General features: G+C 38.4%; 1 protein-coding gene across 6 annotated transcripts in view; it reads left to right on the forward strand.

Moving 5' to 3' along the window:
• CNTLN (centlein) overlaps positions 1-15,830 on the forward strand; it is a 207,847-nt gene that overhangs the window by 39,912 nt on the left and 152,105 nt on the right. For 4 of the 6 annotated variants that reach the window (XM_080574484.1, XM_080574486.1, XM_080574483.1 and 1 more), the window contains 2 exons: positions 8,235-8,369; positions 8,958-9,137. In XM_080574484.1, the coding sequence (XP_080430610.1) occupies positions 8,235-8,369; positions 8,958-9,137 (315 nt within the window). Of the gene's footprint in view, positions 1-230; positions 891-921; positions 1,063-8,234; positions 8,370-8,957; positions 9,138-15,830 lie in introns of those variants that run through there. The other 2 variants (XM_080574485.1, XM_080574488.1) reach the window with 2 other exon arrangements.

Genomic DNA, 15,830 nt, shown 5'->3' on the forward strand with positions numbered 1-15,830 from the left:
GTGAAGCTACAGCTTTTCTTTTTAGCAGTGCTGCTTCATTTCCAGACTAGTGTGTTCTTGTGAAAAGGTTCCCCTTCTAGGGCAGGGAGCTTGTGCATACGTTGTTTCAGATATGGCACATCTATTGCACCCATGCCAGAAACAGTATTTGGCTCCCACTGTCAGTACAAAAACAGCTGCTGGCAGTGCTTGCCTTATGCCACTGCAGCAGAAAGAACAAGCAGAAGTGATGCATAAGATTGTAGGAGATGGTAAGAAGTGAGAAAAATTGTGTAACTTTGTTTCTAATGAACAAGGTAAGGAAAGTGCTGTGAAGTAGTTGTAAAGAGCATCTCAAATGGAACACAGTGGTGCATGTCATAAGGTTTTGTCAGTGCTGTCATCTGCTTAGCAGATTTTTGTCTAGAATTTGTTCTTTTGCTGCTAGTGAAAGCAAGACGCTAGAGTTGCAAAACTACATGATGTTGCTACATGAAGTCCCAGTGTATTTCCACCACATGTTGAAATACTGAGAAATTCTGTTGGGTGGTATAATTAAGATAGCAAAATTTTCCGAAGATACCCAATTAATCACATCAGACAAGTCTAAAGAGCACAATGGGGAACATAGTGTTCATAATGGATTATGCTGTTTGACCCTTACTTAATCTATGGGTCAGGTGAGAATTCAGGTGCAAGACCAACTAGTGGCAGAGGAGCAAGAATATATTCCCCACCTGCAAAATGGCATCAGCTGCTTATATTTCTGATCTGCTTCTCTGTAGAGCCATTTCACCTGGTACACTTAAAAACAAAAAACAAAACCGACCTTCTTTACAGGATCTTCACTTACTTTTCTTCCTCCTGAAAAAAAAAAAAAAGACCTACCTTGTTTCTTTAACACATAAATGGTAGGTAAACACATTTGAGTGGACAGTGTTTTCAGCATTTTTTTTTATACATTTCTAGGTTATGTTTTATTTCACGTCTATTATTGATAGAAATAGAAGTTTTAATATTCTCATTAATGTTGGGAATGGATTTCCTGACGTCTTCTGGCAGCTTCATACTTCTTTTTATTAGGTAAATCCTTTTAAATTGTTTCTTCTTGGGGAGTTCTGGAGCATGGGATGGGATAAAGGAGAACAAACAAACTTTTGGTGCTATGAAAATCAAGTGGACTCCTGCACTTCAGTTTCCCTCTCCTTGCTGTTTTTTTTGTTAAAGATTTTTATAGCTTAAGGGCAAACATGAAAAGCAGGAATTAATAGTGAGATATGTGCTCATAATACTGTTGCACAAGTTACATTTTTATTCATTATACACATCAGTTGTTTTTTTACCTTGTTTTTTCTGTCCTTGTTAGGAGACAAGTTCTAAGTTGAATAGGTGTTTGTGAATGAAGGCATCATGTTACTATAGAGTCAGGTAGCACTGTCAGCATTTTACTTTTGGAGCTGTATGGATTTAAAAATAATTACATTTTGTATCATAACTGGCTAGTGTCATTTTGACTATGAAAGGACAGCATACAGATTGCTAAGTGCAGCAGATGACTTCTATAACATACGGCTACCTTTTCATGAATTATTTACGTAGAACTTCTGGTCATCCTACATCTGAAAATAATTAAAGAATCTAATGAATAGTCATGAGATGAAAGTGGATTTCTTTTGTTTGATTTTATTTTTTTCTTTTGTGCTCTTTCTGTGGGAGAACTATCTGAATATGACTAGGAATATTACTTGTTAATCATACTTCTGAGTGTTCAAGTTTAGAACAATGAAGTTCAAAAAATATAAAGAGAAATTTGAGAAAACAAGGAAAGATGTGAAGTGTTGCCAGTACATTTTTAATGGCACCTAGTTAATTTGCAGTTCATGCCAGAAGAAAGGAAAGTTGGAAGCAAGGGGAGAAAGTTAGGACTGTGGTAAGCTGACCTCAAGTACTTGGTGACAAAAGGGAGAAAATACGTATGTAGAAGTTGAAGGAAAAATTTTGAAGAGAGGCATTTTAAAAGAGAGAATAATAAATTTGCGCTTACTTAAGTTATAATAAAGTAAATTAATTAGTAAGTTCATTTTGTTTGAGGTCTTGGTATTTCATAAAAAGTCATCGTTTAGGAGTTCCTCATCAGTTCCAGTTACCTTGTTATCATTCATTTTTATCTTTTATGTAGTACATAACAAGAGTACTGCTGCACAGTGAAAGCTTCTTACAAAGAATGTGAACCAAGAAGTTACAGAACTTGATTTTTGTTTGTTACCCAAAAGACAGCTTTTACCATTGGTAGTGGAAATTGAATGCATGTCCCTTCATTTCAGTCATATATGGAGACTTAATATCGAGTTGTAGAGACTTAAGGCTTTTCATTAAGTGCTTCAGCAGCCTGTTACAGAAATCAGGTGTGTTGTGGCATTTGTGTTTCATTAGTAGCAGCAATGAAGAATCACCTATTGGTAGGTGTCTGAGTTAACTTATTGATATGAAATAAAACGCACTCTTACCTACATTTTGTGAACCTGCATAGAGGCATGTAGGGAGTACTGATAACAATCTGGTAACATTTTACGCTGCAGTACCATGAATAATCTTCCTCCACTCCAAAATGTGGAAACACTTACATAGTAATAGCACGTACAACTCTTGTTTCAGAGTCCTTTCTGCATGCTTTTTATGTAGTGATTAAAAATATTTCACTGAAGACTAGAAGTTCAATGAGGATATCTCTAAGAACATCAAACAGTCTATTACTCTTGGTCATTGCATATGCTGATACTCTTTTTGAAAACAGACATCTAGCATTATTATGTTACTTTCACTGTCTTGCACAAGGTAGTATACCGTCTAAATTCAGGCTGCATAAAAATGAATTTCAGTTTAAAAATATATCTTTTTGTTTATATATTCACAATAAATATTGACAGAAAATTGTAGCAAGATACTGACATGACTCTGTGCTTCCTTTCAGAGCTAGGAGAAAAAGAACTTTTTCCCTTTATCTCTTGATCTGCAGCTTAACATGTGATTTTGCTTCCCTTGCTGATTGACATGAAAGTATTTAAAATAAAAGTAGTTATTTCCAGTAAATAACTGGATATTGTTAAGGAAAAACAAAAAAGAAAAAAAAAGAAAAACAAACAAACAAAAAAACACCTGTATTGTGTTGTGGCTAAAGAGGTACCATGAGAAAAGGTAAAAATGAGTTCTGGAACAACAGTCTTCTTGAACATCAGAAGATGTGCTCCAGCAGCTCACGGTGTTTCTTTGTATGTGCTGTTGCCTGGAGCATTCTGGGTGCCAACAGTATACAAGGGATACTGTTTGATTCTTCTCAGTGAAGCAAAAGGGTATCAGCAGATTCCTTTGGTTTTCCGTTGAGCGAATTCACTTGTAGAATACAGTTTTATTTCGTGTATTTGGAAGCTTGTCTATGGAAAAATCTTTGCACGTGTACTCTAGTTGTCTTAGTTACATATATTTTTTTATAGTTCTTGGGCAGGAGGCTGTCAACAGCCTATTGAACTTTGCTTTTGTCCTGTTGTATTCAAACAAGCACAATTGCAGTCAATGCAGAATTTTAAGATTGTTCTTGTGTAGCATTAACCTGTCTTTTATGCTATCTAGACAAAAACAGTAGATACAGTGGGAATAGATGAATTCCTGATGAGTGTTTTTATCCGGTGAAGTCTGTCAAAATAACCTCATGTGGGAGGTTGCCCCGTGTGTTTGATCACACTTTTTTTTTCCTGCTGTTTCACTTGCCTACCAGAGTAGGATAGTCTTTCAGGAACACTGATTGTTTTCTCTGCTTTAAGAAATCAGTCTTTACTCTATTATTCTTACAAGGTAATTCATGGGTTGAGGAAATAAAGTGCAAAAACAGCTGCCCAGGCAAAGGCAGATGATAATTTGCTTAATTTTCTGTATCTTAGAAATTCTTCTTCATGACCCTTATTTCTACCCAGTCATGGCTCCTGAGTAATACTCCTGTGTTGTTTTTTTTCCTGTTCTTTATAAGTGTGTGAAGTGAGCAGATATGAGAGTAAAAGTTCATTTCATTTAGAGGAAAAGATAAGAGCATACAAGATGGTAGCCAGGTAATATGCTTTGAAACATAACAAGATTTTTTTTTCATGCAGATATAGCTTACCTAAATAATGTTTCACTACTGCTGCAGTAGTTGACTTTGTAGACCGTTCAGGTGAGTTTACTGCACGGTGATTGATATGGTGTAGTTGCCTTTTGTTTGATTTAAAGTCTTACGTGAGTCAGTTGTGGGGTAGGTAATTAATGTGCTAGTCTGATTCAGGATGATCTGATTATGCTGCAAAGTAAGTAGTTTATTTGAGTTTAAAATTCCATCCCAGCAATATTGAACAAACGTTTTAAGTAGCTCGTTGCACTTTTGTTGTATCTTTGTACCTCCATTATTCTTCAAACTGCTGTAAAACATTGTGTTCCTGACAGGTCCCAAAGATCTTTCTGGTTTTGCTTTACAAATGTATGTTCTATATACATGTTTAATGTAAGCTTTATATATGTGTGTGTGTATATATATATATATAAACACGTATGCATACACACTTTTTCAGCATGGTGTAGCTTGTGTACTGAATCGGATGCCTTAAAAAGCTGGAGCTGAACTTTGAGATTCTGTATGTGCATATTTGTGAATCTTAAACTCTATTAGAGCCAACAGTCTTTTGGATAGGTAGAATTTCTAGGGTAATGCTTTCAATGTAGACTTTGTCTTGATAAACATTAAACAAGCAGCAATGAGCTAGAAGGAAGACTCAAAGGAGCCACTTACTCAAAGTCTGTGAGGACTGGGGGATTGAGAGGGAGGCAAACGAAGTAATGCTTTCCATGGTAATGTGGAATCACGTGTGTTAAAAGATGCAACTTAATCATGATCTGCCAGCAATGACTTGTTCCTGTAACTGTAATAATATGTCTGAAGAACAATTATTTTGTTTTTTGAATAGTTAAGTCATGTCTAGTACGTTCAAAATATGCGAGAGAGGAGTCCTGAGTAAAGATGAGGTTTCTCAATTTCCCTGTTCCTTCCGTAGTATCTGGTGAATGCATGCTGTCATCCTGGCGGTATATACTAATTTGTAAGGACCAAAATACAAATGTTCTTATCAAAAGAGACAGGAATTAAAAAATAAAAAGAAAGCAAGCAAACAGAAAAAGGAAAAGAAAAAAAAATGAACTGGTAGGGTTTTTGGGTTTGTCCTACATGGTTATGCAAAAATATTTCTAAGCAAATGAGAAAAATGCACAGACTGATTTTTAGCACATTACATTTCCAATATACTTTTAACTGCACACATATGTACGTATATAAAATGTGAGCAGGCGTACATATACACACACATAAAAATCAAATCTAAAATATTGTATGCACTCTTCTAAACTTGCCGATAGTACTTTAACAATTTGAACATCATGAAATTAGCGTAGCATATTCACACTCAATTTATGAATAAGTTGTAGTATCCTGAATAACAAATTACCCAGGCTAAGAAGGTTTATGCACTGTGGTATGATTCTGAGAAAAGTTTCATATAAATTTCTGAATCTGAAATTCAGGTTTAGTTTTATTTTGGAAGAAATGGAAGAATGGTTATGAATCTATAATCTTAGGAAAACTTTAACTGGAGTGTTTTTGTTCAAAGTGCCAATGCTGTAGAATGAGTCTCTGTAGGGGAGTTAGTTATATTATAAAAATAAATAACTACACTAGAGGTTCAAGATTAAATTACCAATTAAACACTGTTTTAAATACAAGCTGGTTCTGTATCTTCACAGTTGAGTCTTTACATGACAGAACTGTTTGTAAAAAGGTGTATTAATGAAATCCTCTGGGTATTTTTTTGTCTGGTTGGTTGGTTGGTTTGAATTAATGACATGTGAGGAAAAATTCCAAGACATGAGAGTATGAGGTTTCTGTATTTTCTTTCACTTTTCTTTTGATTTTACTCTCATTTTTCCATTCTCTTTAATTCATGTTCACATTCTTTTCCACCTTTTTAAAAAGCTCTGTTAGAAAGTCTGTCATTTTGTATATTCTACTATGGCTGCTACCTACCACAAGATAGGTGTGTTTTTTTTCCTTTTTTTTCCCTCCTTGATAAACTAAAAATTTCAGTGTGGAAAAATAAATGCCCCTCATGCCTCCCTACACTATTTATTAGACCTTATCCGTTCGTGGTTGTTTGTTTTTGGTATTTGCTACAGAGGTTAGCTGTATTCCATTCTCTTCCTCATTATTCTCAAACTGCTTTTTAGGGTTTGTTCTTGCTTGGAAATATTTTCTTCTCTGTAGTGTGGTATGTTTCATTTTGCAAAAAACATTACCAGATTTAGAACAGTGTGTGAATAGAAGTATTGGTCAGAGGGATAAGTTAATTGCTACATTTGTGGGAACGATGTATAGAACAGATTTGAGGCTGATGATAGGAGGAAAAGTAGAAAATAAAAGTATCTGCAAGAAAGGTGAGGATGTGTTGTGTAGAAAAAAGGGAGGAAGTCCACAGAAGAGAAGCAGATATTCAAAGTAATTCAGAAGTTACAGCAAAGGTCTCTGTTAAGTAAAAGATGAAACCAGCAAGAAATGAAGTGATACATTAAATAAGTAAGTATTTTGCTAAATGCATAGACTAATTTCACAGCCTATCTTCAAATATATTTTTCTGGAGCCTTTCTGTCACTGTAGTTCACAAGTGGCTTAGGTGATAATTGGCAAAGAAATAATTCCTACTAGTCTTAGTCTTAAAATCAAATACGTGAAATCAGTGTTTTTGTTTTTTTGTTTTTTTTTTAATGTTTTGACTTCAATAATACTGAAAAAGGTGTTTTACTGGTTGTTAAGAGTTTTCAAATGTTACAACATAATGCATAAGACAGAGAAGAACATTCATATGTCGAGGAGACACTGGTTTTCAGGCCAGTACTCAAACTCTCAAAATTAACCCATCCTTCTGTGAGGATTGCATTGTGGACATGTTGCTGGTGGGGTGCGGGTGCTCTGGATTCCAACGCACAGATACTATCAAACATGCTGAGCAAGTGCTGCCTACCCCTGCACAGCTTGCTTGTATCCATGACTGCTGGCTGTACTATGCACGTTTTTTTGTTGTAGGTGAATTACTTAGAGTTCAGTGCCAACATACATACTGTTTACCCTGTTAAGTGTAGGTTTAAAATCAATGATTGTTGGTTAGGATTTCAACTACATTGTTCTATGTATGCTTTTGTTCTCAGCGTGTTTTCGTTCTTTTTCATGTCTGACATACACATGAATCAGAATTAACCATTTGGAGTTTACAAACCTTTATGTATGTTACCAGCAATATTTTGGAATAATCCTCTTATTCATCATTTTTTGTGTTTCTGAGCATGTTTTATTTACTTTGGATATTACGGGCAAAGCAGTTGCATTTTTATCCTCAAACAAAAGTTTCTTCTATTTCATAATACAGTTACAGTGTTAGTGTTAGGAAAATGTAACAGATAAATGCTGTTTTGATTTAGGGCAAGGGACAAAACAATACATGAAATTAAACCAGCCTCCTGAAGAAAAATGCAGAGTGCTAATATACATTAAAGACTGAGGATGCTTTAATATGAATATCTTAAAAACAGCATGCAAAAATCTAACATAGAAACTTGAAGGTTTATTTATTTTTTTAATGGCCATGAGTTTCTATTATGTCCAGCACACAAAACTGTTACCTGTGTTCAGTGGAGTTGTCTTCCTTGCTTTGAGCTGCAAATTCAGTTAGATTTAATTCTTTTCATACAGATATTATATATCATAATCTGGCTCCCTCACTTAATAGTTGTTTTTCATTATTGTCATGAATTTTAGAGAGTTTTCAACTCTACTTTTTGGCTAGATTTTTGGTACATTGAAAGTGCAAATGAAATTTTAATGTATTCTTAATTCTCAACTACAAATATTTCTACAAATGGCTGTTTTTGTCTATCTTGACTGAAAATTTTCTGTTTGGTTCTACACTTATGGGCTTTTTTGTTCAGTAGCAGCAAGCTATTCAGTTCCACATTTACATTATTGTGTCTAATGGTGATGCTGTTTTGGGTACGAGTGAAGTAGTAACAAAATTAAAAGAATACTGAGAAACTACATATGATACATTGTTACATGACATAGGTCTAAAATGGTTTCTGCACATGCATGTTCTTTTACAATTGCTTCTTGTCTAACAGATTTATTTTTCTAATAGAGACTCTCAGGACAGCAGCAAGAGATAAACAACTTAATACAGAGAAAAATTGCTGTGGATGAAGAAAATGCCTGTTTGAAGAATGAATTCAGTAACTTGAACCAGAAATTTAAAGATAAAAGTGAAGAACTTAAGGTATATTGACTTGTACATAGTTTTATAAGACTGTAGCTTTGAAGTAGTTCTTTAAGCAGTGTCAGCCTTTGTGGCACAGAAAGTGACAAGCTTGGAGAAAAAATTGCCTTAGGCCTTGCTATACCTTACCGTTTTCTCACATACCAACTCCGAGGAAGATGCTTTAAAGCCAAGAATCCAAGCTTTATAACTTTCAGATAAATAGTTAATGATGGAAATGGAGCAAAGAAAGTAGGAGTGTGAAGATGTGGCTTCTTGTAATTAGATTCTGATGGGACTGGCATTATTAATTGATAAAGCCGAGGTCTGGGAGGATATGTCTGTGTGGGTCTCAAAAATAGCTGGGGACAGCATCAAAGGCAGCTTGATCAATTAATGGGCTCTTTGCAAATGTGTACTCATCAAAGCTGTCATCCAGCTAAAAAATATGACCCTTCCACCTGCATGAAAGAGGCCAATAAAAGTACACAGGTGACCTTGGCCATCAAATATAGAAGAAGCTGCTGTGAGGGTAAAACTGCACAGTTTATATTTGCTGATTAGTTCTCACTTTTTTTGTTTATCGCCCCTTGTGGTACTGTTCTACAGGACACTGAGGAGTGTGCACAGAAGAACGAAGAGCAAAACAGACTGGTTATAAAAAACCTGGAGGAGGAAAATAAGGGATTAAATACACGCTGTGCTGACCTGCTAAATGACCTGGAGAAACTGAGGAAGCAGGAGGTACAATGGAAAACAGAAAAATCTGGCAGTGATGCCAGAATAAAGGTACAAAGTGGAATGGACTTCTGGATGTTATTTCAGAAATAACTTCTCCAGACATTTGCACTACAAGTTATTTTCCTTAAATAACAAGTTATATATTCAAATCTACCAGTGGGGACTTGCATTCATTTACATTCCTTCACTATAGACCCACAGCTTTTTAAAAATTGATGTTGCAAAGCAGGAATCTGACTTCAAATAGTCATCTTAAAATGTAATCATTAAAAAATAAAAGATACTGTATTTTAAGATAAAATATATATATGAAATAATAAAAGCTTAAAAGTATTATCATTCATGATTTTTTCTCAATGTATTATTTACTTGCCTGTAATTTGGTTGTAGTAGACTTGATACTTGTTTTGGAAGAACACTTTAAAACTTTTAACTGCAGTTTTGAATAAATTGTGTCTTAGCCTCCAGAGGACTTTGCTCTGTGGAGGCCTTATTATTGCATATGCTATATTAAAAAAGTTATTTTCATTTTTTATGATAAAATGAAAAAAGAAATGATTGTGCAGAATATTGTGTCTGTTATTTAAGTGTAACTTTGACCTGTTAAGTGAAAATTGGCAATTTCTTCTTAAATTCGTGTAAGAATGAAAACCCCAAACATGGTATCAAATTATTTGATGTCTGCTTACATACATGTATGTATATTCAGTGGATTCTTTTTATTTACATGGCTAATGAATTCTTACAACACCATTTCCTTTTGAACTATCAATGTACGTGACTTTCTGGTGTATTCAGTATCGTAACTACCTAATCAGTATCTTGTCCAGAAATATCTTTTTCTCCACTCTAGCAATTTAGTAGTTTTGGTGACTCTTCTGCTTGTTGTACTGATGGAAAAACCCTAGTAAAGAGTTCCCTTTAGATCTTTTAACATGGGAAGTAAAGTTCTTGCAAATTGAGGCCTTTGGAATGGTTGTGATGACAGGATTACAGGATTTCCAAGACAACTAATAGTTTGCTGGTACTTGGAGGGGTGGGGGGAAATCTAGTGGTTTAGAACTGATTTAGTAATTTTCAAATTTTCAAATTGTGAAATGTATTGCTTGTAATACCTGATAAATTATTGAAAATCATTGTTACTGACACCTTCAATGAGAACAGTCAAAATAATTCCTAATCTGTCTCTTTTCTTGGCTGATAGGGCATGCTCAAGAGAGAAAGGTGTGTCATAGTTGTATGATTCCAGGGATGGAAATAAGTAGTGTCAGTGCTTCAGAGTGGGTTGGCAAGTAAATCAAGGTGGTGTCAGAAGTAACTTCCTGAGAGAGGTACTCCCCGAATCAACCAAGAATTACACACAGCTGGATCTGCTGTTCAGAAGCAAGGAAGAACTGACTAATAATCAATGGCAGCCTTGGCAATAGTGACTGTGAAATTATGAAGCCAATGATTCTGAGTAGAAGAAGAATGGACAGTAGTAGCACAGTATGGACATAGAATTAAGGAGTGGGCTCTCCAGTTTATGGAGTAGGCAGAGATAGGTAGAATCCCTTGAGAAACAGCACTAAAGAGCTTGGAAAAAGTTACCAAGTCTTTAAGGACAGCCTCCTCCAAGCCCACTCAGATGCTCAGGAGAATAAGTGGATGCATCAGGACACTAGCTTAGCTAAACACAATTAATCACCAAATGTCTGTGGGTGGCGAGCGTGATGAGGAGGGTATCAGTGTTCAGGAAGTGAACGCAGTGAAGTCTACAAATGAGGAGAAATTCAGAAACATTGTGTGGGCACACAGGGACAAAGGTAACCTAATTACAGTTGAGACTTACAAGTGGTGACAGGTAATAAAAAGAGTTTGTTGCACTACTAAAAGGCTGAAAAAGGAAATTGTGGGCTTGTTGCTGAAAGGGAGGGATAAATTAGTGACAGAAGGTAATAGATAACACTTGCCTAGAGGCAGAGATTCAGAAGTACCAGCAGTGGATGAGCTGGGAGTTGCTTGAGATAACTTGACAGGTAAATGTCCTTTGGACCAACTGAACTGCATCCAAGCTGCTGGGAGAATTGACTCATGCCTCTGTGAGGCTGCTGCCTACCATCTTTCAAAGGTTGTGGAAATCAGGGAAGGTCTCCAATGAAAAGAATAACCCAAGGACAAAGATTGGTCAGCCTCACTTCAGTCCCTGAGAAAGTCACAGAGTCTTCTTGGAAGCCATGTCTGGGCATGTAATTGAGAAAGTAACTAGAAACAGTCAGCATGGATTTACCAAGGACGAATCATTTTTGAGCAGACAAATTGTCTTTTGTGATAAAACGATTGCATCTGTGAACAAGGGGAGAACAGTAGATATGACTAATATGAACTTTAGCAAGATTTTTTACACTGTCTTGGTACATTGTCCCAAAACTAAGATGTTATAGGTGAATGGATGAGCAACAACATGTTTAAAAAAGCTTTTTGGTTGTTTTGGTTCAGAGGGCTGTGGTTAATGGATCGTACTCGTCTGGAGGCTGGTAAAAAGTGGCTACCTGCAAGACCTATCCTGGACCTGTCTTGTTTAAAATCTTTATCAGTGACTTGGAGGAGGGGGCAACAGGCATGCTCATCAAACTTTCAGATGACACCAAACTGGGGGGAGCAGTTGATGTGCTCAGGGACGTGGCTGCCGTGAGGAACCTTGACAGAAATGTGCAGGGGCCTTAATGAGGTCAAATGGTGAGCCATGAACTAGGAATGCAGCTATGTGGGGGACAGGGAAAAGCTCTTGGTGTGGGCAGGCAGTGAGCTGAGCAGGGGCCAGCTGTTTCAGGCAGCAATGAGGGCCAACAATACCCAGGGAGGCATAAGCAGGATGTGGCTCAAGAGCCGGGGGAGGGGTCATCTCCCCCCTCTGCTCAGTGCTGTAGATGCAGCATCCATTTTTGAGTCCTGTAATACAAGAAATACTTGTAATTTGTTCCTGACAGTAAACTGGAAGGAGAGAGGGGAGGCACCAAGGTGGTGGTGCCGGCAGCCTTGCCCTGCAAGGTGAGGCTGCGGAGCGGGACTGGTTCAGCCGGGAGAAGGGGCGGCTGCGGGGGCTCCCAGCAGCAGCCCTGGCACCGTCAGGAGGGGATGGAGGAGATGCTGCAGGGCTCTGCCCAGCGGTGCCTGGCAGGAGGGTGGGAGGCAGGGCACAGGCTGAGGCATGAGGGGCTCAGGATGGAGACAAGGAGAAGCCTTTTCCCCACCAGGACAGCCCGGCTGTGGAGCTGGGGCCCAGGGAGGTCGGGACTCTGTGGCCTGGGGGTTTGGTGTCCTGGCTGGGTGAAGCCCTGAGCAGCCCGGCCTGAGCCCAGTCTGAGCCTGCTCTGGGCTGGGGCTGGGCTGGAGGCCTTCTGCCAGGCTGCACGTGCCTACGGGTTTACATAGCAAGGTTTTGGCTGCAGGGGTGGCCTCTGTGAGCAGAGCCCAGCAGCTGCCCCATGTCAGACCAGAGCCAGCTCCAGATGGCTACAAAAGGGACCTGCTGCTGGCCAGAGCTGAGCCAGGGAGTGACGCTGGTTGGGCCTCTGGGAGAGCAGATTGGAAAAATAACCTGCTGCTCAACAGCAGCTGGGAGAGAGGAGTGAGAACCAGCCCTGCAGACCCCCAGGTCAATGCAGAAGGAGGGCAGGAGGTGCTCCAGGCAGGCAGCAGCAGTTCCCCTGCGGCCTGTGGAGAGGCCCCTGGTGGAGCAGGCTGTCCCCCTGCAGCCCATGGGTCCCACACGGAGCAGATCTCCACGCTGCAGCCCGTGGAGGAGCCCCCGCTGGAGCAGGTGGATGTGGCCTGGAGGAGGCTGCGGCCCATGGAGAGCCCCCGCAGGAGCAGGCCCCGGGCCGGAGCTGCAGCCCGTGGAGAGGAGCCCACGCAGGAGCAGGGGGTCTGGGGGGAGCTGCCGCCCGTGGGGGACCCGTGCTGGAGCAGTTTGCTCCTGGGGGATGGACCCCGTGGTACGGAGCCGTGTGGGAGCAGTGCTTGAAGAGCTGCTGCCTGTGGGCAGCCCCCGCAGGCTCAGTTCGGGCAGGACGGCATCCCGTGGGAGGGACCCCGCGGGGAGCAGGGGCAGAGAGGGACCGTGAGGGAGCGGCGGAGATGAAGCGACAGGGACTGACCGCAGCCACCATTCCCCAGCTGCTGGGGGGAGGAGGTGGAAGAGGGTGGATGGGGGGAAGGCGTTTTTAGTTTGCTTTTAGTTTCTCACTGCTCTAGTTTGTTATTAATTGGCAGTAAATTACATTAATCTCCTTTATGCTGAGTCTGTTTTGTCTGTGATGGAGGAGTGATCTCCCTGTCCTTATCTCAACCCAGGAGCTCTTTTCAGCATATTTTCTCCCCCTGTCCTTATGAAAAGGGGGAGTGAGAGAGAGGCCTGGTGGACCTTAGCTGCCCATCAGTATTAAACCACCACAAGCTGTGATCCTGATGCTCCAGTTTGTGCCTTATTTTTTCTCTGTTAGGTTAGTTAAGAGACTGTACACTTTTGATAACGGACAGAATTAGGTGAAGTTGATTATCTCACAAGACTGTTGCAAGGATTGAGAGGCATATTAAAAGTACTATCTGCATGAGGGAAATGTCTTATATATAACCCCTAGGAAGTAGTAATGTATCATAGTTTTTTACCTTCATTTGGTGAAATAAACATTTGTAAAAACACAGTTGTTTTTGCAGTTCATCACCGTTTTTACATAGTGATCTTGTAAATATTTGCTTGAAAATTTCAATTTCAAGTTGAATTTATTTTTCCCTCTGTTCCTGACATTCCTCCTTTCTATTACTTGACAGTCTCAAGAATCAATATTGGATGGCAGATTGGCTTTTAACAGGATGCTTATAAACAATAAAGAATAATAATTTCCTTATCCTTAGAGGCCAAATACAACATTATCATGCTGCACTGTATTGGGCTAGATTATTTTCTGATGTATACACCCCAATACAGCATGCCCCTGCAATGCTTTTAAAAAGTAATTTATGAACAAATTCAATAACAGAATTGTATTTTTGTTCTCAGGTGATGGTAGAAGTGGTTATAGATAAGAATAATTTGAATTTAGAAATGATACCCATTCTGAGAGCCAGTTTTGCTTCAGACTGGAGTTTGAGGGTGAAACTAGCTTTTTTTTTTTTTTGTACACGTTTTTCAGTAACAAACACTATGTTTATCAATATTGTAGTTGGTGTTGTATACAGACACTACTCATGTTACTCTCCTGTATCTGTGGAAGAATTAAATGAAATCAACGTAAACTACGTCATCATTGTATTTACAGCATGTATGAGATGGTAGAAATGTTAGGTCGTAACAGAGGTTCTCCAAGGGCTGGTAGTGTGTGCCTCCTTTTGGAAGTGACCCTCAATTCAGAGACTGTGTTTCTCGCCTTTTATTTTTTTTTATTTTTTTTATTTTTTTGGTGGTGTCTTTATATCACTTTCTGTACAGAAAAGTGTCACTTATCACTTTTGCAGACTAGATCTAATTGCTTTCAGACCTACTGTAAATCGAACCTGGGTGTAGAACTCAACTTTTACAAATGTAGAGGAAAAAAAAACAAACTGCTATGAGTAGGTTGTCCATTTAATGGTTATTCCTTTAATTATTTGTTATGTTAGTCTAAATTCAGGTGAGATGAACTAGAAGAGAACTGACAAAGTGGCTAAAAAAATGTCAGTTGTGTTTTATTGTTTCACATATATGCCTTCATATAAGTAATGTATAGTACCCTAAAAATAAATACAGGGCTTTGCTTTCTGCCTTCAAATAGCTCTTGTTTCCTAGGCTTATATCAGTTTCTGCATCTCCTGAAAGAGCACTAGTAGAAAAGCTGACAATCAGCCACTTTATGCATGGAAGTGTCTCCCTGTGTAAAAATGAATTAGGGATGTGAGTTATGTTGTTATTCTTTCAGCGGAGGTTACTTAAGTTGTTCTTGAATGATACGAAGAATGTGTATTTTCCCAAACTCAAGCAGTCACAAAAGGCTTTGTATGTAGACACAAAAAAGTGCGGACTGGCAGATTTTAAGTGGAGGTGACCTGAAAGATAGTAGAATTGCTTAGTGTTTTGTTTTTTCTAGTTGGCAAGGTACTTTAAAAAGTACCTTAAGTCTGAAGGTTAGGATTTTTAAAGACACAGGCGAAGTTGTTATCTGAAAGTGAAGCATGGTGAGAAACAGCCATTTCTATCCAGAGGAGCCTGGAATTTTAGTTCCACTGAAAAATTAGTTTTACTGAGATGGGATCTTGAAAACTACTCTCACTCCTGTCAAAATGCGTAAGAAGAAAAACATAAAAACGAAGGTACTGTGTTTAAAAGTGATTTTCTAACAGTTTGAAACTACAAATAAAACCTTAGTATTCACAGTCAATTCATAACCTATATATGCAACTGTGTTGCAGCATGCCTTGTCTGTGTGTTTTGCTTTTTATGTTTGAAGTTCTTTTAAGTTCACCTTACCTCTAAGTTTTCAGAGTTTATCACTCTTGGGCTTGAAGTGAATAAAATACTTGCATAATGTTTTACCTTAAGTTACTTTTGTGCTATTTATTTTCATTTCATTTTAGTTAGGATCACCCCATTTCTTGTGTAGAAATTAATAAGAATGTTAACAGTAGACTTATTTTTCATATTTCACTTTCAGTACTGTTATATAGAAGTATAACATCCTTTTCTGTCTTGTATTTTTCTCTCAAATATGCATTTTCTTCCCCATG

The sequence above is a fragment of the Anser brachyrhynchus genome, assembly GCF_964034855.1.
Source record: "Anser brachyrhynchus genome assembly, chromosome: Z".
NCBI classification, from domain to species: Eukaryota; Metazoa; Chordata; class Aves; order Anseriformes; family Anatidae; genus Anser; species Anser brachyrhynchus.